This window comes from Diceros bicornis, chromosome 9 (genome assembly GCF_020826845.1).
Source record: "Diceros bicornis minor isolate mBicDic1 chromosome 9, mDicBic1.mat.cur, whole genome shotgun sequence".
NCBI classification, from domain to species: domain Eukaryota; kingdom Metazoa; phylum Chordata; class Mammalia; order Perissodactyla; family Rhinocerotidae; genus Diceros; species Diceros bicornis.
Genome location: NC_080748.1, coordinates 83,294,730 through 83,319,828, shown reverse-complemented (window position 1 = coordinate 83,319,828; position 25,099 = coordinate 83,294,730). Strand labels below are relative to the sequence as shown.

The following is a 25,099-nucleotide window of genomic DNA, read 5'->3' as shown; positions in this document are numbered from 1 at the left end:
ATTGGAAATCAGTGAAGCACATCACAGAGCTAAACTAAGCAGGCCAGTGCTCATTTCAATTACTGGACTATAGAACATTTATTTTAACATCACAAAAGATCTTTAGGTAAATTAGGTAAATCAAATGCAAATAGGTAAGAGTGTGTAGCCCAACAGGGATTCATCTCCACTATTAAAAGAACTTTATAATCACCACACCTATCAGAGGTTACAGTGACTGACATTCTGTGCGTGCGTGTGTGTGTGTGTGTGTGTGTGTGTGTGTAAAAGGAGAACCTAGATGGCTAACAGAAAATGTCTTTAAGCTGAAATCTAAATTTACACAAGTTACTGGATATAGACTTTACTCATTCTTCGAATAGTTTTATTTCGGTTTGGTTAAATTTAACAAAATTAATTCCTTGGTGGTCATTTAAATTACCTCTTTAAAAAGTTAAAAAACAGCTATGACTTTTTGGAAATAGTTGAATTTCTGGTTCAGAAACTGAAAGAGACTCTTTCACTTCAGTTAATAAAGGGAAATTATAATGTTCAAGGTCTGTGGGAATTCAGAATTTGTATATCCTATGCTCATTGGTACACACTCTACATTGCAATGAGTAAATGTCTCTAACTCAGAACCGCCTGAAGGATTTCAGATCTAAAATATAAAAACGTCTAAGACATTCTTAATATTAACTCTACTTGTGATTCAACTGTGATTTCTCATTAAACAAACAGTTCTGCCTTCATCCCTCAAAATACATACTTTCTAATCCCACCAGTACTCTGCACAACTGTCCTGTTTCCTTCTGGAAATATGCCTCCTTTACTTCCCTGCAGCAGCCTCGTTCTCCTACGTCCATTCCTCCCCAGACTCCTCTAATGGAACATGTTTTGTTCTATTAAACATGGTGTTACTCACCGTACTTTGCCCTTGGTTGAACTCCCTTTCCATTGTGCACGATTTCTTAGAGTAATCTATCACAGATCTCCATGTCCAGTCCTACCCAATACCTTGCACGTGCCCAAGTATCTCCTGGATATCTCCGTGAGGACTTCTCCCACAGACCAACCAGTCTCAAGGTGTCTGCTCACTCACCCGCTCTTCACACATTTATAAGAAAGACAAGCGTCTGCTAAACTAGGACGTTCCTTGACTCTCTGGTGAATAACTGGTAACTGAGGGGCCAGCCTTGTGGCATAGTGGTTAAGTTTGGCACACTCCGCTTCTGCAGACCAGGTTCACGGGTTCGGATCCCAGGCACGGACCTATACCACTCGTCAGCCATGTTGTGGTGGTGACTCACATACAAAATAGAGGAAGATGGGCACAGACGTTAGCTCAGGGTGAATCTTCCTCAGCAAAAAATAAAATAAAATAAAATAAATGGTAACTGAGTACTCTGTGTCAAGGCCTGTACTGATAAAGAAGTAGACGTCGTACCTGCCCTCGGTTCTCACAGACTAGAGGGTGATACGGACAAACGAAGAGACAATTCCAACACGTGTGATAAGTGACATGATGCGGGAGACACAGGGTGTTACATATGGTGGGTGAAGGGAGCCATCTGACCCAAATCCGAGAGACATCTCAGTGCAGTCCTGCAAGGTAAGTGAGATTTAACCACTTACCAATTTCAGGAAAAACAAAGAATATGAAAAGGATGTACATGGTGGTATATTCCAGAAAGTGCAAGAAGTTCAGTATAGATATATCCTCCAAGCTGGTGGGGGGAGGCAGGAGAAATAAAGCTGGAGAATTAAGCAGAAGCCCAGGCGTGTGGGGCTCATAAACTGAGTTATGGAGTGGGTATTTCATACTGATAGCACTGGAAAGAATGTTATGTTGAAACAGTTTATTAGGTTTGCATCTGGAAAGATTACCGTAGCCGCATAGCTGAGAATGGAGTGGGGGAGGGGCAGGGAGATCTGTCAGGAGGCTGATGGGTTAATCCCAATGTAGACATGCTGATGCACTGGACGAGGGTAGAGACAGTGAGGACACACAGATTAACTGAGTCTGTCACGCTTATAGCTCAAATAGCTTAAAACCATTTACTAAGTAGAAGCTTGTGAGCTCGGTGGTTTATTAGTCATGAAAGAAGGGAGAGAGGTAGAAAAAAGGATAATGCCCAATTTGGTGATGAGTAAATGATAAAACAGAGAAGAAATAACAAATTGGGGATGGGGAAAAGAAGATGATAATTCCCTTTGTGCAGGCTGATAGAGATTACCCACTGGGAGTGATCCTCGTGGGTCTGGGACGTGGAGAGAAACGAGAGAAGGCTTGGGAGGCGTGAGCATGTAGAGTATTTGAAGATGCAGGTGTGGAGATTCCCTAAAGACATGCAAACATCGAGCAGACACGGAACGGAGGATAGAGCACTGAGTTCATCAATATTGTATGCTCAGAGGGGTAGGAGGAAAACCAGAGAGTGCATTGATTTTTTTCTAAAGCAAAGAAGAAATATTTGAAGGAAAAAAAACTCTGAATATGTCTCAATTCTTATGTACTTGGGTAAAAATGCATTTGAGAATACAAACAACTCCTCTGAACATCAAAATATGCAGGATGTGTGATACAAAACATTTCTGAGGGAAAAGTATTTAGGTTTTAGCATTTGTACGATTATTTTCTCGTCTTTTGTTGTAGTATTGCCAATCCTATTATAACACTAAAAATATGTACAAGGCTAGAATCAAATTTTACTTTATGTCCAACTCATCAAATTTTATTTTTTGTACAACTCGTGAAAGAATTGCAAAATCAAAAGATTTATTGCTCACATAACTTATTCAGTTCCCAGTTTTAGACAACAACAAGCAATTCTTTTTTCTCACAGGAAAAGTTAATATATTTGTAAAAGGAAGTTTTAAAATATATATGCCACCCCAGTATAAATGTCAATAATAAATAATGTCATAAATGATGAACTATCTTCTCCATAAAGGTATTTATATTTGTAAGATATTTATAAGAAAGTGAAATTTCTATGAATGTCTCTGAGAATGCCATTAGTCTGTCTAAAATGTTAGAATTTCTAAAGCTTTTTATTCTGAAATGAAATACGTTTATTTACAGTAAATTTCTTTAGTTATAAATCTCCCATGCATATAAATTTATATTCAAATAAAGCCTGTTTCTAAAATATCTTTTCCAAAATGCATATTCAATAGTATTTTTAAGGGTGAACAGTTTTTAAAAATAATTCTAGATATCGTATGGGTATTTTCTTGACAAAATAATCAAGATACAATTTACTTAAAATTATCTATTAACATAAATCTCTTAGTAATTTTTTTAGTCTGAATCGGGGAAGAATATTTTGGTTTTGATGCCAAATATTCTAACAGAAAACCCTCACTGTAGCTCTCAGTATTAAAGCTTTTCTTCTAGCTCTTGGTTGATGGATTTGTCCATTCACTTCCTTCAGTTACTCTGCTGGACACGGGGAGAGCAGGGTGGGCAATGCAAATAAAGTTTCTGCTGTCTGGAGCTTATGTTCTGGTGGAGACCCCGTTCAAGTAGGTTTAATGGAGCAAAATAGAAAAGGCACACTATCTTCAGACCCTATCCTTGGTAGTAAAATGTATAAGGATTTAGAAAATACTGAATTAATGGCTAGTCATTTTCTAGAGAAGCAGAGGATAAAGTTGAGATGGTTTTTAAAATCGGCCTCATTGGCACAGTATAAATGGCCATGTCTGGAAAATTTTCTGTTGGACATCTGTTTGTACAAATGTAGCAAATGGATCAATTGACCAGGACACATGCACGTTGACGTTCACCTCTCTGACCCATTCGCCTTCATCATTCTCAACCATCTTCCAAGCTGTGTAAAAATCTCCCTTTTAACAGCAGTTTATGGTTCTCATTGATTGAAGACCCTGGGGGCCAAACTCTATGGGAGAAGAATTAGTGAGGCTTGTTATGTTCACACCGCCAGCGAGGGGCAGAGCTGGTGCTCAGACCCAGTGAGGAGGAAGCCATGGGGTCCTCAGAACAAAGCTGGCTTCATCGCTTAGTGGGGCAGAATGAAATATAGATGTGTTCGTATGGGGGGAGTATCTGGGAAATAGAAGAAAGAATAGGGAACCTAAAAAAAAGAGAAATATTGTTTTTCAAAAGTTGGGGTCAAATATTTTGCAGCTGGTTTTGAAAAAAATGAAGCAATTGGAAAGTGTTTAAGTTACTTATCATTAAGTGATGAGTGTTGGAAATGTAGCTAGTATACTGCAAAAGTAATAATAAAAACATCCATCTCAATTACTCTGTATCTTGTGAAGTAAGTGCAGCTGTTGAATCATATTTCCATATAAGTTCATGACTATGTTCCTCTAGGCTGAAAACGTTAAGATTTAGAAAACCCGAAGTTTGAGAAATTTTTCTAATGTGACACGTAATGGGCTGAGAGTACTGATATCCACCAGTTCTCTCTGCCTTATTAACCAGTGATTCCTCTACCTGATGAATTTTGTGTGATGGCAATCTCTAGGAAGCTTTATGAAGGAAGAGGCTATTGTATTGGGCCTGTGCTCCTTATGTCACCAAGGCTTGGCAGGCATCATGCTTGGCATATATGTTAATCATTAATCATTTTTTTATTGTTAAATGTAACTGTGTAAATTAAGGTTTTAAAAAATCTACTTTCTTTACTAAAACCAATTGCAAATCTTTTTACCACATAGCCAACCTGTTTTATTAGTTTAACATATTCATTAATCTTTTGTCATGGTTATATAAAACATGTCTCTTTCTGTGACACAAATTTTTTCTGACTCTGATCTTGTCTTTTAACACTTAAAATATAATAAAGCTCAATTATAGGCACTTTAAAAATGTAGTTTCTTGGGTAAAAGTTTCCATTTCTGCAGAGCAGGTTTTCTTATGGAACCCTGAAAGGTCTATTCCTTATTTTCACAGAGACCTCTCGACCTCTGAAACTATAGGCATACTTTTTGTGTCTGTGCATTTCTGGGAAAAGGATCAGTATCTTCACCTGATTCCCTGAGGGATAAAATTTCTGATAGTCACTAATTCTTTCTGCCTTAATCAGTATAGCTTCTAGGAAGTGGAACAGAAACATCTAGATGTTCATTTAACATATGAGTCATAAAAAATTGGTTATGTTTAACATGCAGAACCAAAGATAGCAATAGATACTTTAAAATGGAACCGTTATGTAAATGCATATTCATGTCTCCTCTGCCCTGCAGGTGGGTTTCACGTGAAAATAACCATAAATTAACTTCCTTTCACCACTCTTTATCAAACTTTACAAGGCTTTTAGAAATAAGTATTTTTTCTAAACAGAAGCAGTTGTTTTAAAACACACCAACTTAGGCTGGTTTCTTTCTGGTCCTCCTTGCTAATTACAATAATTAGCAAGAGCAACTCTGAAGAGTGGAAAGAGGAAGGTGAACTGGCTCAGGATCCATAGAAGGGAGGAATCATAGAGGTGCAGGGCAACCTACGTCCTCCCACCCGATAGAAGAAGGCATATCTAGACCTGGTATTTCCCAGCCCAACCCAGCAACGGAAGGGGGCCAGGTACATGCATCCCCCATTCAAACTATGTCCCTGTGACAAATTCAGGTGAGTCCAGCACCATGACCGGCTAACACTAAGTGCCAGGGCAGGCGCTTTTCTTCCACTGAGCCTGACTCCCCTCCCCCACGACAGACGAGGATGGCTGGGAGGGGGCACCTGCAAGAGAGAGCAAACCCCCACACGCCCCCAGCCCTGGAAGTCTTTTTGTCCCTGTGGAGAATCCCCTGATCCACCCAGAGACTTGGGATAGCCTGGCTTAGGGAAACACTTTCCACCCCTCTGGGGGCACCAGAAGGAACCAGTGGGAACCCCAGTGGCACCAGATGAATCAAGCAGACCAAAATAATACCTCAAAGGGTCTGAAAATTAAACTGTTATTGGAACCACAGCCCACTCAAGTAGACAAGGACCTGCGTGCTAAACTTCAACTGGGTGACTGCCTGCTGAAACACAAGATTGGTATAGGACCAAGATCCTTCTAACATAATAGCCAAAATATCCAAGATAGGATTAAAAATCACTCGTCATACCAAGATCAAGAAATCATAATTTGTTTCTTTTTTTTTTTTTTTTTTATGAGGAGATCAGCCCTGAGCTAACATCCGCCAATCCTCCTCTTTTTTTGCTGAGGAAGACGGCCCTGGGCTAACATCGGTGCCTATCTTCCTCCACTTTATATGGGACGCCGCCACAGCATGGCTTACCAAGCAGTACTTCGGTGCGCGCCCGGGATCCGAACCAGCGAACCCTGGGCCGCCGCAGCGGAGCGCGCGCACTTAACCGCTTGCGCCACCGGGCCGGCCCCCAAGAAATCATAATTTGAATGAGAAAAGACGAGTAACGACATCAACAGCAAGATGAATCATGCTGGAATTATCTAATGATGATTTTAAAGCAGCCATCATAAGAATGCTTCAACAAGTAATTACAAATTCTATTAAAACAAATGAAACATGGAAAATCTCATCAAAGACACAGAAGTTATAAGAAAGAACGAAATGTAAATCATAGAACTGAAAAATTCAATAACAAATAAAATACACCAACTCGTACCAAATATTTCATTTGACCTGCAACCAAATAAAACTAAAACCACATACTAGGCTCTGATAACAATCATTAAAACATCTAACAACAGAAATAGTGACATATTTAGTCCAAGGTATATCTTTAAAAAAACATTGTTAAATCTAGTCCTATTCCCCTAGAGTTCATTATGTTATAAAAATCGTTAAAGGGAACCAATTTGTTACTCTTTGAAATGATATCTGATCCCAAATCTAAACGTCCAATCTGGAAAAGTGAAAAATTGAGTAAAATGAAAGCCTCAATCCATTCAAGTTAGGTTAGTGTTCTGTTATATTTTACCAAGCTATCACTCACTTCCAGATTTAGCTCCTTCCAGAAGCAATCTCTGACAATAATGGGCACATTTTGATAATTCACTGATTACCATTTCTTCAGCACAGGCAAACAGGTTGTGTTCTAGGCAACAGCACTTGCTTGTATGTTCTCTTTTCTATTTTTCACCCATGAAAAAACTTTTCACCCAGTGTATCCCAGTATGCTGCTGTGGTAGAAATGGAGTACTGATGTACTGATGGAGTACTGATGTATTGATCCCCCAGTACTTCAGTAGTCTAGTGGGACCTGTGGACCCTGGACACCTGAGGCCAATGACTTCAGCTACCTGCAGCCTCATCCCCTTAACCCATCCATTTGTTTACCGGTACACTCACTTGCTAAAAGCACAGTTTGGGGGTTGTTAATAGCCTGTTAAAAATAATTATTGAATGAATCTTTTTCTATAGGAAATATTCTCAAAGCAAACAATGTTTTATTAGTGTGAAAGACCTTCCTCAAGCAACGTGCTTTTTAAAGAATGTTTGAAATGCAAACGCTTTCAATTCTTTCAACAATGACACTACTCAAATTTTATGACAGATATTTTGCATACCAGTTAGGATCTAAGAAATTTAACCTACCATAAATTCAATGAGTGTGACTGTTACCCTAAACTAATGTTTGGAAATCAACAAGTTTAGCTGCAATCTCCATATATACGTAAAACTGAATTATTTTTCATACTATTACTACTAAGACTTCTCTGACACAAAATATTACACGTATTTTTATAAATTAATTTTAATATTAATGAATTACTATGAATATTAATCACATTCACTCATACAAATAATTTAAAAATAAGTTTGAGTTTGCTTCTTCTTCATAATATAATGCTACCTAGTAAGAAATTAATTTGTGCAATAGTAATTCAAGATGTATTAGCTATAGCCAAAAATCAATTCAGAGAAGGAACTCTGCTACACATCCTTCATTCATTAAAATGAAATGTAATTTGTAGAGAAAAATAAAATATAAAATATTATTCTGCTTTATATCTACTAACTGTAGAAATCAAACAGAATTATTATAGACTCAAGTAATTGTAGGTTATAAAGACTATCTAATATTAAGAAAATAGCATTAAGTCCATTCTATAAAGAATGTTTACAAGTTTTGATTATTTATCCAATGATTTTGACTATAATATACAGAGTCCTGAGGAATGTGTTTTGTGTATCCTTCTAAAAGTAAATGTTTTTTTCAACCATCAAAATATTTGTTTAGTAAGATGACGTCATTAAAAGTCAAATTACATAATGATTAGTACATGATTTTAAATAAAAACAAAATTAAATATGAAATGATGCATTGATTATAAAATTATTTTTTAAAAATAACTCAAGAAATCATTTTACCTGGCCATATTTTGCTGCCAAATGGAGTGGGGTCCAGTGCTGATTATCTACTGTATTGAGGTCTCCGCCATGTTCCAGGAGAAGAGATACTACCTCCTTGTAGCCGCTTGCACATGCCATGTGTAACTGCAATGAAGAAATATTTTGTTATTTAACTTAAAAAGAGCAGTGATATCAATACAGTTTATTCAGTGGTTTAAAGAGAGCTATTTAACAAAGTATTAGATCTAAAATAGAGAGACCTTTAAAAAAAAACATATATGTAATTTTATTTATTTGGTACAAGTGGATGCCATCATTCTTTGAAAAAAGGCTTATGGATTAATTTTTCACTGTTTTCCTTCTGACTCTGAGAACGTGCACTCCTTCATGCAATTTCTATTTCCCTCTCTAGTCTCCCTTTCTACTATAATCTGAATACTTTAAAATACAAAATATAATAATTCAATATTTTACCACTTCTTGACCCAAACTCAAATATGTTCTGACCAGCTCTAAAATCCCAGCACTGCATTTGGTGTTATAGGAGGGGGACTCAGAGATATAAATGACAAGAGGAAATAGGACCACTGTGATGCTTATACACATGGAAAAGGGTCAGGAACACTAGGAAAGATTAATTAATCCTGACGGGCTCTCACATGATTACATAGCCATCATTTAACATTCTCTCAGTTTAGTTTCCTAATGCAACCTGAGGTCTAGAAATGAGGCCTCAGGAACGACAATGATGCGATCAGAATTTGGAGAGTTTTTCAGATTTTTCAGATGGGGAAATTCCTGTTTCTAAGGCAGCAGCGTTTATTTTTAAGTAAACTATCAGCACATCCAATTTAAATTAGTTTATTAAGTAACTACATGATTGATTTTGTAATCATAATAATTAAGAAGAGGAAACTATAAGGGAAGGAAAAAGAAAAACTAATTTAAAAGTAGTAAAACATGACTTCTAGGGTTTGTAGCTTGGAATTTGGTAGCTCTCTTCCTTTCCATTTTTATTACAAAGACAAAATTAAAGTAAAGTCAAAAGGCTTATTAAATATATATATATATTGATAAAATTAAGCAAAAATATTTGCTTTCCTACCTCTGGACTTAATTACATCTTCAATCTACAGTAATACTTATATGTTTATTACTTGTACTTTCAACTACACTAGAACAACAAATATATTCATCTAATTTAAGGCAAAAACGTTAAGAGATTAAGTTTCATACCAATCTTCTCATACTTTGTTACATACAGAACTCATCTAATTAATATTCTAGTGAACATTCCCAAGAATAATATATCCACAAGTATTTTAGAGAAATGTAATTTTATATGCTTGTTCTCCTAGAGAACTAATCTTTCACCTGCTTCTAAATTTATTCAACTATTAAATAATCAGTCAATGATTGGCAGGTTATTCTGTGCCATATGCACTAACATCTGGATCTCAGAAGATTTCCACTTTTAGTATAAAACTACAGTAAGAATGGGTCCATCAGCTGATTAGCGTCTGACACTAATGATGTCAACTTCACAGGATCAGCCTCTTTATGAGTAGATTTGCTTTCCATGCAGCAAAAATCCGGTTCCACCATTTAGAACTTAGCCCAACCCCCAGTCAGTCATCTCATGCCTTGCTCCCAAGGTAAAGACTAGAAGGAAAACAGTCTTGGCTCACTTAATAGTAAAGCTATCCAAATATGAACTACCAGTGGTATCTATGGAGGCAGGCAAATTTAATCTAATTTGAAAACAAAAACAAGACCCTGCCTTTGAGTACTTCCACATCATCACAAGATATTAGATTTTGTTAAAATCATCACAACAACATATCAGGAGCTTAGAGCCCCTACCTTCATTCTATCGGCAGTCGAATTCTGAATCCATAAGCAAGTCACTAGACCCCACGGAGTACAGTTTCTCATCACTAAAGTTAGCCTTAGAGTTAAAAAAATAAGAAGTCTATTTTCTGAAATGGAATTTATACTTCTACCTTGTCCTGACTACGGCTGGAAGATATCAGGTGCCAAAATGTGAGTATTTACCATTATGGTGTCTCAGAATTCTCCTCTCCTGCTATTTGATGAGGTCTTCTGAGAAACACAGAGGTGGTAGTTGTTTCTGTATAGAGCTAGTAGCATACTTTAAAGCAGAGTTTTTGTGGAAAATGATCACACTTTGGAAATCACCTATCTAGTTACAACGCAGGACGAGACATTAGAGTGGTTTCACAAACACTATGCATAACAGTTATAAAGTATTTTGTTTATTCTGTACAACCTTTGGTACAGTTACCATGGTCCTGATTTTGCAGCTGGAAAAGCTGTAGATTAGATAATTTAGGAGCTGGTCCAGGGAAGCACGGTCATTGTGGTCTGAAGCCACTTCTGCTCTCGCCAGTGCTGACATTTTGAAATAGCAAAGGAAAGTGGACATCCGAGTTGGCCAGGCTAGGATAATACTGCAATATTAATGCTCCTAACAAACCCTGCATTCATCCCATAAATTTATGTTTTAAAATACAATTTTTATTCTTCCTGTAAGCCTCCCCCTCCTTCAAATACTAATCATGTATTAAAATGTTCATCTCTAGAAGATGCACACTATTTACACACTTGCTTCAGCTTTCCCTTGGCACACCACCCAGGTAGGCAGAGCCATGTTCATTAAGCTTGGCTTATCGCCTTCTCGCATACTTTGCAAAAGCATCACGAGGTCCTGGCGTTTTTCAGATATGAAAACACAAGACAGTCTCAGACTCCAGGTAGAAGTCTGAGGCTTGTTCTAGCGAGATCCTCTCTAAGACCACCACCTCCTCACTCAACCAGTACCACAGGCCCGGGTGAAGACAGAGAACAGGAGGATTTATTTTCACTTTATGCATTATATGCTACTCACTTCATAAAATTAGCATTATTATGTCATTATTAATTTAAAACTTATTTTGCCTAAATATATTGAATATTTTCCATGCTGTAATGAGCTTCAATTATGTAACGGCTAATTTTGAGGGCTCGCTGTGTACTAACTAGACAATAGGTTCAGCGAATTACATGCATGGTCTTGTTGGACCTGCTTATCCTACATTGTGGGATCTACTATTACCCTAATTTAAAAGAAGAGAAAATTATGACTCAGAAAGTTTAGGAAACCAGTAAAAATCACACCCAGGAAGTGAGGGAGCCCAGGATGAGCACTGAGGTCTGCCCAACTGCTTTACCACCGTGTTGTTCTTCTGCATCATCGTTTTCCAGGAAACCATAGTATACCATCATATGGAGCATCATAATTGACATGAGCAATTCCTAATTATTGGGTATTTATGAATTTTCCATTTTTTGATATTAAAGAGAAACTTTTTGTTGATAATCACTGTATGTGCCTCTCTCATTATCTCCTTCTGATACATTCTTAGAAATGGAATTCTGATTCTAAAATAATGAACATTTTTCCAAATTATTCATGCATACTGCAGCACTGAGTTCCAGAATGTTTGTACCCATTTACACTCCATCCAGTGTATGAGAGAACTCATTCTTGTAGACCCTTAGCTTGTCTGGTCCTCACTATTATTTATTTCTAAAATGATTGCAAATAATTTGAATGTATTTAATTCCCAACAATGGGCTTCCTTTCATATATTTATAGGCTAATTGTATTTTTTCTTTTGTGAATTGATTCTCATTACTATTTAATTTTGTATTGAGAGACGGTCTTTTTTATTAATTTCTACAAACTCTGCATATTTTAAAGATATTAGCACTTTGAAATACCTTTTGGAAATATTACTTCTGGTTTATTATCTGCCTCTTAATTTTGCTCATTGTTTGAAGCATAAATGTTCATTTTAATTTCTGTTGTAGTCAATGATATCAATATTTCCCTTTGTCTTTTCTCCTCATTTTTATATTGGAAGGGTCTTTGCCACCCAGGCTTAAGTCTTTTCTTTTGCGTAACGTGGAAAATAGGTGCTAATTATTAAGTCTGTTACTCACCCTTGTATCTGTGCATCTCATTTTTTAAAAAAAATCTGGGTGTAAAATTTAAAATACATCCCCATTGGATCTGCTCTTGTTTAAGGTCTGTGACCCTGCCAGTCTAAAGCTGGATGATCACTCTGAGGCTAATGCCATATTTTGATGAAAACTGTGTTAGCAGTAAACGAAAATCAATCTCGAGAAACAGCCATTCAAATAACTAGGAGGATTGGCACAGATTTTTAACCACTTGCACATTTTCCTTGATCTATATTTGTATCTGAATGCTAATAGAGGATTTTTCTATCAGTTTTTTTCCCCCCCAAAGCCCCAGTAGATAGTTGTATGTCATAGCTGCACATCCTTCTAGTTGCTGTATGTGGGACGCCGCCTCAGCATGGCAGGAGTAGCGGTGCGTCGGTGCGCGCCCGGGATCCGAATGCGGGCCGCCAGCAGCGGAGCGCTCGCACTTAACCGCTAAGCCACGGGGCTGGCCCTTCCTATCACTTTTGATTCAAGTGTGAAAATTATATATAGATATATGTCACATCTCAAAACAAGACCATGTATGTAAATTTGAAAATATTTGTCCAAAAACTGCTTAGATGACTTTTGCCCTCTACCTCAAGACTGAGAGCATAATAGGTTGAAACTGGAGATAAAATGAGAATGAAAATGGACGATTTTTGAAGAGAACTGCCAAGGTGTTAGGAGAGTCCAGTTTCCCCTCCCACGGTGGAGGGGTGGACCTGAGTTCCTTCCTGATTTCAAGTCGAGAGAGACTGGCCTCCTAGACCATCGAGAGAAGTTACGTGTCCTTGGCAGTTTGGTGGAGATACAGTGACTGGTTTTGATTCCTGCTTAGTAAAAGTGAAGGGCACGAGACGGGCTGCCTCCTTGCTTTGGTGTGCAATGAAGGGGAGTTGTTGATACAATGGGATCCACCTGCACACTGATGAGTCTGCAGGGGAAAAAAAATATATGGAAGTTTTTCCGTGGACAAGCTGTGTTCATTTTTGGTTCTCTATCAGAGGGATGCCTGCAAGAGCAAGCACGGCCAGCAGAGAGAGGCGGGGGTATCGTCAGATTCCCCAGAGCTGAGGCAGGTGTCAAGGACATGGGAAGAATTGCATCCACCCAGACCTGGTGCAGCCTAGAGATTCCCGTGACGGGGTGAGCGGCGGTATGGCAAGAACTCCCACACCCTTGCGAGAAAAGGAGTCAATTTCCTGCCCAGAGAGCGTGATATCATCACGCGGTCAAGTCAAAACCTTCCTGCTCTCATTGCGTCTCCTCTTGCCCCTCTGTCTGCTCCTCTCTTCCTCTCTTTCAACTTCAGCAACATCCAGGAGTAGAAATGGTTGACCAGGCCACCCTCCCTTCCGTGGACTTCCTAATCTGACACAGCACTACGCTGGGAGCAGGTTCATGATTTAACTGAAATCGGGGTCCTTACCACCTGGGCCCACTGGTCCCCACAGGATATGTGGATAGAATTCACAGGGTTTGCAAACTTGAGTGTGGAAATGGTTAGTTTTATTTTTTTCTACCCCCTAACTGAACTTTAGCAAATTCTTCAGTGATGACATAGGCAGTGCACTTGTGATATTAAAGAAATCATAATATTTTCATATCATGTTGCTGTTGTAGCATAGAGCTCAGAATATTACCCATGTTCAACTCTACTCTAAAATCACAGTAATTATTAGATCTGTTACATAGTGCATTAATAAAGAAGAACATGGATTGCATTAATAAAGAAGAACATGGATTACATATCACAAATTTAATTTTAATATTATGATTACTATGTTTCAACATAATTGGCTTTACTTGTAATTCTAGGCACCATTTTTTATTACATTAAAAACATTATTCTGACAAGGAATCCATGACTACATCAGATGGTTAAAGGGGAGTAAAGCATAAAAAGATAGTGAGTCCCGACTTCACACAAGTTGGGAGTATGAATTTTTATATGGGTCCAGACAATCTAATCTCTAAATTCAGGCTATGTGTTGTGACATAATGTAACCATAAAAGCGTTACTCCATAAAAGTGACCAGAAAACTGATGGCACTGGCTAAGTCTTCATCTAGAAGTAAGGAATGAACCAGTACTAGTGAAATACAAAAGGGAGACAAAAATAAAATTGCTTGATATTTGCATCTCATGAACAATTCTTTTCCAATTATCTCTCAAGGCCAGATGTGATGTATCCAATCCTGTGACAAAACAGTAAAGAACCAGGGTCTTCAGAATATATATGCTAATTATAACAGTAGTATTTTTAAACAGTAGTTTTTTTTTTTTTAATAATTTTATTTATTTATTTTTCCCCCAAAGCCCCAGTAGATAGTTGTATGTCATAGTTGCACATCCTTCTAGTTGCTGTATGTGGGACGTGGCCTCAGCATGGCTGGAGAAGCAGTGCATCCGTGCGCGCCCGGGATCCGAACCCGGGCCGCCAGTAGCGGAGCGAGTGCACTTAACCGCTAAGCAACGGGGCCGGCCCCAAAGAGTAGTTTTTTTATACACTCAAACTTAGGAACTCATTTTCATATGCTCTGTAACATGACTTTTATTGGAATTGTATCATTTTCTGAGGCTTTTCTTTTCATTTAAGAAGAATATTAATGTAAACTAAGTAATCTTTTTAAAAGAGCTATATTTGGTTATTTGATTGCATATTCTAAAAAAGGAAGAAAAAGCAACATAAAAACCATCTTACTAGAAGTTTATTCCCATTGAGCTTTTTGTTGATAGTTTCAGCTCTTTTGCACACACAATTTAACAGTGTGGGAAATTACGCCCAATTTTGAATAACGAATGACATTCCAACTGAGGATACAGAAATCCGTCTGTGGACAAAAGTGTCTCATTGTTATCACAACAATTGACAGGAATGCACAATAGACACGAACCTTACAGAAAGACAACTCCAGGGATGGCAGTCATTAACATAATAGACTAACCAATGCAGACATGAGAATCAAACTGAACAGCCACTTGCTGAACACTGTAATCTTCAAGGGATGACTTCCTAGCCTCCCGTTCACTGCTACTTTCCTTGTAAAAAGCTCAAAGATGATCACCACAAGATTTAGGCATTATAGAACAATTATTTGCAATATTTATGTTCTCTATTCAGTAAAAAAATGTCACAAGGAATGCAAAATTGAAGATGGCTGAAAATGATAGCAATTTATTGCTTTGTATTGATTCTCTCCATAGCTTCTCTTCTGAAGTATGTAGGTCCCTTTATTTAGCAGTGATTGACATATGTATGCTGTTTTTATTTAACTGTGATTTTTAAAAAAATATAAAGTTGTAATATCTTCTGCCAAACAAAGAAACAAAGACTCTATTGGGTTTCTACTATGTGTCAGGCATTATTTGCATTACGTACGTTAAATGAACTGTTAATTAAATAGATCACTGCAATCTGGATTTTTACCCCAGCACCCCAGTGAGACTGCCCTAGACGAGAAGACCAACGACCCCCACCTTGGTCCCAGAGCCAACTGTTGTCTCCATTTACTTGACGTCTCAGCAGTATCTGATAGGTGATCATTTCCTCCTCATTGTCACACTTCTTTCACTTGGCTCTGGGGACATCTCATTTTCTTGGTTTTCCTTCTACCTCGAGAGTTCCTCCCTCCCATCTCGTTTCTGGATCTTCTTCTTTTCCCAGGCTCCATGGCTAATCCCAAATCCTCTTTCCTTCTGTATCAAAGTCAATTTCATCCAGGGACAAGGCTTCCAATATCACGTATACGCTTATGTTCCCAAAATTCTCTCTTCAGTCTAGACATCTCCTGAATTCCAGACTCCAATATCCAACCACAAACTCAACATCTCCATGTAGATGGTGAAGAGGCGCTTCTAACTCGACATTTCCAGAACTGACACTGGCCTTCCCTGCTCTAAGCTCGTTGTGTCCTCAGCTTTCTCTGTCTCACTGGATGCCAACTCCACCACTCCAGTTGTTCAAGGGAAATATACCTGGAGTCATTCTGAAGTCTTTTCTTTCTCTCACAGCACATTTCCATCAGGAAAACTGAATGGATCGTTTGTACTGAAATTAGCCGCTTCTCACCAAGTCAACTTCTAGCACCTTCTTCTGAGCCGCACCACGGCTTGCCTGGATTACAGGAGAAACCTCCCAACTGGCCTCTCAGCTTCAGTCTCACCCTCTTACTGTTCATCCATAACAGAGCAGTCAGAGGGAGTCTTTTAGAGGGGAAGCAGGATCGTGTCCTCTCTTCAGAACTTTCCAATGTCTTCCCACCTCACTCAGAGTAACTGCCACAGTCCTCACACAAGCCCACAGGACCCTGTGTGATCTGATCGCAGTTACCTCTCTCCTCTTCTTTCTTCACCTCAGCCACACGGGCATCTTTGCTATTTCTCAATCACACTACACCTGCTCCTGCCTCAGGGCCTTTGCACCTATCACTGTTCAGCCTGGAATGCTCCTCCTTCACACCTCCAGTGTGTGCAGACTTCTTTCAGGTCATTACTCAAACCCCTCCTTGTCAGTGAGATCTTACCTGTCTACGTATCCAAAATGTCAACAAAACACCCAGCTGTCCCTGTCTTGCTTTATTATTTTCTCCTTTGCATTTATCATTATTAACATGCTATATATTTAGCTCATTTATATTGTATATTACATGTCTTCCCCAGTGAAATGGGAGCCCATAAAAAAAGGACTTTTGTGGTTTTGTTCATTATTATTTTGTTCACAGGATATGGTCAATAGCTATTTCCTCAATAACTTAATTAGAATGTTTTACCATTTGAATGTGTTATTTTTCAATGAACTCTAAACATGCTTTGTTTTCTTTTCTTATAGCTTGGAGCTACATTTTTGATAGTCTTCTGAAACATATCCCAAAGGCCAAAAGCAATATCTAGGAAGAGAATTCCATCTAGACGTCTCAAGGCACTTAATCCATGTTTAATAAATCTAAAAATTTGTCAGATCTCACAAAACTCCTACCCATTAGTTCAATCACTTTCCCCATCTACTGTGTTCAGTCTCACGCTGGATCTTCTCCATGGAAGAGACTGAATCACGGGTTCCAACCCCTTCTATGCATGCCACGCTTCAGGGCTTCACATTCTCTTCTGCTGCCCCAGTTTACTCTCTGTTTTGTTTTCCCCTGAATCTTAATACATTTATGTCCACACGATTAATTTTAACTTGAGCATGCCCAGTCCAGGTAAATTTTGTGGCTCGATAGGGCCAATGTTATTATTTTGATGATTAGACATTATGCTTACATTAAAATTAATCCAAATTTAACTGTTCTGTTTTTAATTTACTGAAGCTGTGCCTGATAGCGATAAAAAAAGTAATAACAGGAGTTCATTTGAATTTAGAAATTCATTCACCAGAGTAAGTCACAGTTTGTTTTGCTTAAAATTAAAATGAAAACATTCTCCTATAAGTTCCATCTCAAAAATCACATTGACAAAGGAGTGCATAAAAAATATTCTAAATCTGTAGGAAAAACATACATAGAAGGAAGGCTTGAAGAATATATATCAACATATAAACATTGTTTGCTCTGGGTGGTGGCATAAGTGATTTGCATTTTCCTCTTTGCATATTTATGCGTTTTCCAAAATTTCTACAATGAATATGTATTACTTTTGCTATCAGGAAAAAAAGACATTATTTAAAAGTTAACTATATCCAATTCTATGGTTTAGAAATCAACTTAAAATCTCTATTTAAGCAATATTTCTGAGTCAGGTATATTAACTTACCAGAGTTACTCCTTCATCATTTTTCTCGTTAACATTTCCTCCACATGATAAGAAGTGTTTTACATCTGTTAACATACTCATTGGCCTCTGAAGCTTCATCTGGTGCAGGGAGGTCGGATCCACTCCTAGAGAAAAAGGAGCCTTTCAAACAGAATGTAGAGATGCTTCTCAGCGGCTGGGGCTCAAAACTTAGTTTTATCTCATGTTCTTTCATTATTTTCTTCTTTGAAGCCCCTCTCCCACTTTGAATTCTCAAAGTATCTATAACTGTTTCTCCTGGCATGCATTCTACTTCCAGCGAGAGTACAGCATTGAATAATTTCCTCCTACTGTATCCCATAGATGTGACACAATGTCTTAGACATGGCAGGCTCTGGATGGATATAGATTTTCATATAAATCATCAATACACACTGCCCAAGTATCTCAAAGTAGTTGAATTAAATTGAAATGAGTTATAAAGATATAGTTTTTGTTCTCTATGATTTTCTGGCCAAAATAGTTGCTGCTAAAAGCCATGTAGTATCCTGGAATAGAAAAAGGGCTTTAGTTAAAAAATCTAAATAAAGTCTGTAGTTTAGTTTTAATAGTATTGTACCAATGTCGACTTCTTAGTTTGGATAAACGCGCCATAGCTGTGTAAACTGTTCATGTTAGGGGAAGCTGGGTGAAGGGCACATGGGAACTCTTTGTACTATCTTTGCAACTTCGCTGCATATCCAAAATATTTTCAAAATAAATTTTTTAAACAGGATGTTCCAAGTGATCATTTCATGACTATTAATAAAGAGAAATAACTAAAATTGAGTGAAGAACTGATAGTCTGACTTGACTGAGGTGGGTAATTTATTTATAAAAGGCTCAGGTCTGCTCACCTCCTGTTTATACCTCTATTCTGCTTTTATTTTAACCCCAGCTTTCACGATAGTGTAATCTTCACGGTAGCTTATATCTCTGCGTCTATGCATCCCCTGTTCCTAGCGTTGGTTCTAGGACATACTAAGTATTTACTAATCCACCTTATTCCAAGTGAAAGTAATAATAATGATGATGATGATGATGATGACATCTCCCTCTTAGCAAGTGTTTGCTGTGAACCAGCCACTATTCTGAGCAGTTTCTATCTCTTATCTGATTGAGTCCTTGCTGCAAACATGGAGAGAGAGCATGGCACAGCAGACTCAAGCACAAATGCTGGATTGATCCTCCTGGCAGTGGCGGGTCTGTGGCTGACTTCCCCAGGGCGACTTAGGGAAAGTTATTTAATCTGTCTGGTCTTCTGTATCCACAATCACTCAGATAACAACATATATCCCAAAGGAGCAAAGCTATAGGTAATCTTTATAAGACTGTCTACACGGCAGAGACCACATTAGCATGCTGCCTCTGTGCTGTCGTTTTCCCCTTAGAGCACACCACGTCTGCCTCACTGCATAGCTCGTTCTTGGAACCTGGATGAACACCAGAGCACAGGCGCTCAGGAGTCAGCCTGCCTGGGTTTTAGTGCTGTGTCTTGCACTCAAACTATTTGTGCCAATGAGGCAGGTAACTCTGCCTCAGTTTCTCCATTTGCAAAAAGGGGCTGATAGTTCTTGTTTCACTGGTTGTTATGAGAATGAGTTAAAACACATAAAGCAAATAAAACAGTATTTAGCTTGCAGGAAGCACTCAATAACAGTGAGCTGTCATTATTAGCCAGCCTTCTGCTACAGGGATTACATGCCATTCATTTAAGGCAGTTTTCTTTGTAACAAGGAGGCAAGGAGGAACCAAACAAAATAAAGCAAAATGCAATATTTGAATAACGTACCCTGTTCAAATACTCTATTCAAAGCAAACCCATTTAGTAGAGACATGAAAGAGGAACACCGTTAACCATACCTCAGCTTCTGAACCATCCCACTCCATTTCAGAACTAACAGATTTCCCTCATAGGCGCATTTGAGGTTTGTTAAGAACCAACTAAAACTGTCACTCTATTCGTATTTTTAGGGTTATAGAATTTGACATGTGAGTTAATTTTGGAAAATATTATTTCTCAGATGTCAGTATTCGATTTTGCACACTGAAGTAGCAGAAGAATCTGATGGTTACTCTATTCTAAGGTTACATCGTTGTGTCAACTTTGATAATGTTGCAATGTTTACTGAAGCGGTATGTATCTTTTAGAGAATTATTTAAACTGTAATTAAAATTGAGTGATAAAAAAAGATTGGGCTCAAAGATGAAAGACAGAAATTAAAACAGAGAGATTAGACATCACTCATTTCTGACTCATTTACAGGACAACACATTATGGGAAAACAATCTATTTCTCGTCACTGTTGTGAAGATATCAGAGGAGAATATTATGAAATTGTTTTAAAATAATTTTTAATCAAATACGATACCAAATAAAGTGTGATTTTTAGATTTTTGTTATATGTTCAGGAAAAAAATCACAAGTTTATTTCTGGTAATACAATAGAATGGAAATTCCCTCTCTTTTTGGTCAAATTTCTTAAGCTGCTCCTGGAAAAACGGCTATAGCCCGTAATAAGTCTATTTCATAACGGATAATGGGCCAATCCTCTCTTCTTAAAAAGAAATTAAGTTTTATTTTCACACTGTTTTCTGAAAAAAAATTAATATAGGTCCTGCTTAGATTTATTATTTTGACAAGAATTTGGTAATTTCTTTGAAGTTAGGAAATAAGAAACAAAATCATTTACCTGAAATTCACAAGTTAGTACATGTAATATTAATTACTATTGTCTGATTACATTTGATAATATCAATAGATGCCTGTGCAAAACAGAAACTACATTAACACCTCAAGTCACTATCAACCCTATCTTAACTTTCCTTAACTGTCCCTCATAAGGTAATATTGTTTTGTAACAATTCAGCTTTTCCCATTCTCCATTACGCATTCTGCACTGAGGGTGCTCTATGCTGCTATTATAGATAATTTTATCATTACACTGGCTATGATATGACCCATCGCACGATTTTAGCACAAGATTCTTTAAGCTCCTAGAGTTGCTCCAACTCCAATTTTTCTCTCCATAGTAAGCTTCCTAAAAGATCCAAGACTTGAAGGAAGCAAAAGAGTTAAGCAGGCAAATAAATAAAGTTGGTCTAGCAAAGAGAAATAAACACGTTCAAGCCAAAAGAGTGCTGTGACCCTCTACTCCATTCCTCCCCCGACCCTGACCACAGGCATAATGTGGGACTGTCCCAGGCAAACTAGGATGCACCGTCACCCCAACAACGGTGATTCTGAAGAGGCTGGTGCAGGGACAGCATTTTGAGTGAACTTTTAATAAGCAGAAGAAAGATACCAGGACATTTGTGGACTGGTTAACCTGGAGTCTTCTGAAGAAGGAACAGGGAGGGCTGAGACTGCAGGCAAGAAGACCGGTCTCCAAGGCTGTCCCAAAATAGAACAACGAGGGTTTTAACTGAGGCAGTAACAGCAGGATTGGCAAGGGAGGTGTGTGTATTAGACAGATGTCAAGGAAGTAGAATCTGTAAGATTTGGTGACAGTTCGACGTGAGAGGTTTAGAAGAAGAAAAATAATGTTCAGATTCTTGAATTCCTGGCTGTCGTGGCAAAAAGGAACATAGATAGAGTAGGAAAGGACAACAATAAGTTCCATATTGGATCTGTTATTTCAAATTGTCTGATATCCAAGTCAAGATACTTAATAACACTGCACGTACTAGGCTGAAGGTCTTGAAAGATATCCAAGCTACAGGAACTTTTTTGGGAACAGGCAGATGGTAACAACACAAGGAAGAGGGTGAGATAAGCCAGAAACAGTGTGGAATGATAAAAGAAGATCCTCTGAGACAAAGCGCTGGGAACCACCAACATTTTGGAATCCATGGCGTCTGGATGCGCAAGTGGTGCACCCAGAGGAAAGGAAGCAGAAGCTCAAAGAGAAGGGAGGAAAACTGGAAAGATCCTCGCAGGTGAGAGTTTTCACAGGAGAGTGTGATCAAGATCTTCCAGTGTCACAGGGACATGAGGATATAAGAAGACAGTGTGATCACTAGACACAGGACCAAGGAGGCAATGGTGGTCATTGTAGGGACATTGCCAGCGGATCTGTAGGGGCCGAAACTGAACTTCAGTGGGCTGAGTGAGAGAGATTAGGATCTCAGGAGAATAAATGTGAGCTACTTTTCCTTAAAGGATGGATTTGAAAGGAAGGAGAAAGGGCAGTGGGTGATGATGTACATAGAGCAAGGTAAAAAGGTTTTGTTTTATTTATTTTTCAAGGGCTTGAAAAAAATCTATGCATATATATATGCCTTTTTCACATGGTGAGCATTTATCCTGGACCACCTTGAGCTCTCTCCACAATGCTTCCTTTCCTTGCTGGCTCATTTTATAATCCATTGCTTTCCTTCAATGCCAGTTGGTTTGCCTCGCACTGGAGATTTAATATGCATCAAACGCTCGATCAGCCTCTGTGGTTGTCTCGTTTTCCAGCCCGGGAAGCTCAGGTGTTGAGCCGAGGTTAATTGCTGTGGCCTGGTGTACAGTGTATGTCGGTGGTGACAGTACAATTAGAACTTGTGACCAGCGATTTTCTATGTAATCAACTTGCTCACAACCTCACCTGCTTCCTGCCGCATGTGTCCTGATGTGACAGCACGATAAGTACTCTGATTTGAAACTGTACGATGCAGAGCAAAAATTCAAGGATCGTAACCACCTAGTTATAAGAATGCAGTGCTGAAACACCGAACACCAAATAATAATAAAAATCTCATCTCAGAATATTAGAAATTTCTAAGGACATCAGCCCATGCTGTCACAGCAGATAACTCTCAAAGTGCACCAACAAGGGGACCAGGGAATAAATCGAATTAGACAGTATTTACTGGAACTATGGCAGCTGATACACATAAGTAGGAGGGACACTGGCAGAAACAGAACCAGATTGTGAACGAGGTGAGGGAGGGGCAGACGGATGGGAAAGCAGAGGCCAGCGCAACAGCAGTGACAAATGGAAAACAAAATTAAAAATTTAAGAGACATTAAATTGAATTTGTTCCAGCAAACATGTATTTTACAAACTGATTGTGACAGCCATCGTCATGACAGATTTTCTCCTAACTATTCAGAGTCAGCCTCCCCTTTTTGTTCTTAATCGTTTTTAAAATCAAACTCTCAAAAGAATGCACTTATTTTTCTTTACATAGCACAGATAATATTGCTTTTGCAAACACTAAAATTTCTTATCAAACAAAATCCTTTAATGAGTTGCAAGGTTTATAAGTAATATTGATTCTTTTGCAAATAAAGATACTTAATTTTAGTTTCCGGAGAGAAATGTTCCTTACTGTGGCTATTAGAAATTCAGAACAATGAGAGGAGCAAGAAACAGTCTTATAGAACTGGCACAGCTAAAGAAAACACGGCCAAGTCCTTCATGCCAATTCAGAATTGTGCACTGCAAGTCAAGTTTTGCAAAGGTCCAAATAATAAACTTCCCAACAGTGGAATGTGCATACTTGGAGCATCATTCATTTTAGAAGTAATGGAGTCTGTCTCTAACAAATCACGGCAGACAAGATTTGAAGAAAGTGCACCATCTCTCATGTAGGCGTGGGGACAAGGAGTGAGGGAGACGCAGAGGGAACCACTGACCACACCACACAGCCCTGAGCCACTTCTGTCGCCCAAGCCCTGACTGGGTGACCTTCAGTAGCACAGCTCTGCTCGCATTTTCTCTAATGAAGATAATGGTACTTACCTTGCTGTCAGAATTAATGAGACTATATTTTAAGAACTCATGGCTGCTGAGTACTAATTATTATTACTTCAAGCCATCCTCAGAATAAACCTTTGACACAAGCAATCTGGAGGAGGCAAAGAGCATAGTGAACAAAGGGGCAGATGTGAGGCTTTTCTTAGAGGCAAGAAGGATAGAGTCAGAAGCACAGTGTGGCTCTTGGAATTATAAATATTTCTCTGACAAAAGATCATACTCAAAGAGATTGGAATTCCTTTGTTATTATTTATACCTAAACAACAGAAAGGAAAATAAAAGAAGAGGCACAGATCTTTAGTTTAATACCATGTCAGCCTCAAGGTTTCATGTACCTCCCACTTTGCAAGTGCTGAACTTACTCACGAAATTATATGCTGGGGCTGTGCAATTAAACGTTCTTCATCAGTGAACACATGTTGGGGGCTCAGCCTCATCTTTTCAGGCTAGCACCGTGATCGTGGGCCTTTCTTCTGACAACGTTTGTGTTTGCAAGTGTCACTAAGAGTGGATGTTGGGATGCTGTGCAAACTGCCCTTGACTTAAGTCTTCACTTACCTGCATGGAATTCTTGCAAGGACCATCCGCTCCTAAGAGAACACACTTCAAATGACCTCGGTCTCATTAACTCAAAATTCAATTGTGCTGGTTCACTTCCCTTCCCCTCCCAGTGGAGAATAGGTTATAATTACAAACCCAGTCCTGCTAATTATGGACTTTAGATGCTTGTTAAAATGTTCTTGCATTTTTGGCCTCTAGATTTCTACCGGCTTGCAAAATTGCATTGACTAAATCAACAACGCATTGCAGTAGGAGCAATGAGATGCTGTACAGAACAATGCCTTATTTGACACAATCTAGGGAAACTACATCACTCTGAGATCATGTAAGCACGCCTGAAAATATACATGCACTTATAATTGTATCACTCTATCTCCTCAACTATCTTTCTACGGATTTTCAAAGCATCAGCGCACCATTTTCATCCAGATAGGCCAACAGGATAGAGCTTGATTCCGTCCCTTCCACGGCATAATCCAATGGGATGTTTCCATTGACATCCTGCAGAAGGACATTGGCTCCAGCCTGTAAGTGAAAAGAATAAATACGACATTATGTATATGTTAACACAGAAAGCTGACCAGAATTTTCCTTTCTGTCTTAGCTGGGAAACAGACCAGAAAAGTTTATACTAGATACAACTCTGCAGAATCACGTAGGAAACTGGAATTAATTTTTAAGACAAATATATGAAATATGTTGTGAGAAACTTTGACGATCTAAAAATGTTC

At 38.4% G+C, this 25,099-nt stretch overlaps 1 protein-coding gene across 1 annotated transcript in view; it reads right to left on the bottom strand.

The window, feature by feature from the left end:
• MYO16 (myosin XVI) overlaps positions 1 to 25,099 on the bottom strand; it is a 463,175-nt gene that overhangs the window by 348,749 nt on the left and 89,327 nt on the right. The window contains exons 5-7 of the mRNA XM_058548472.1: positions 24,785 to 24,893; positions 18,043 to 18,167; positions 8,296 to 8,421 (exon numbers count right to left, since the gene is read on the bottom strand). Coding sequence (XP_058404455.1) covers positions 8,296 to 8,421; positions 18,043 to 18,167; positions 24,785 to 24,893 — 360 coding nt within the window. The remainder of the gene's footprint in view (positions 1 to 8,295; positions 8,422 to 18,042; positions 18,168 to 24,784; positions 24,894 to 25,099) is intronic.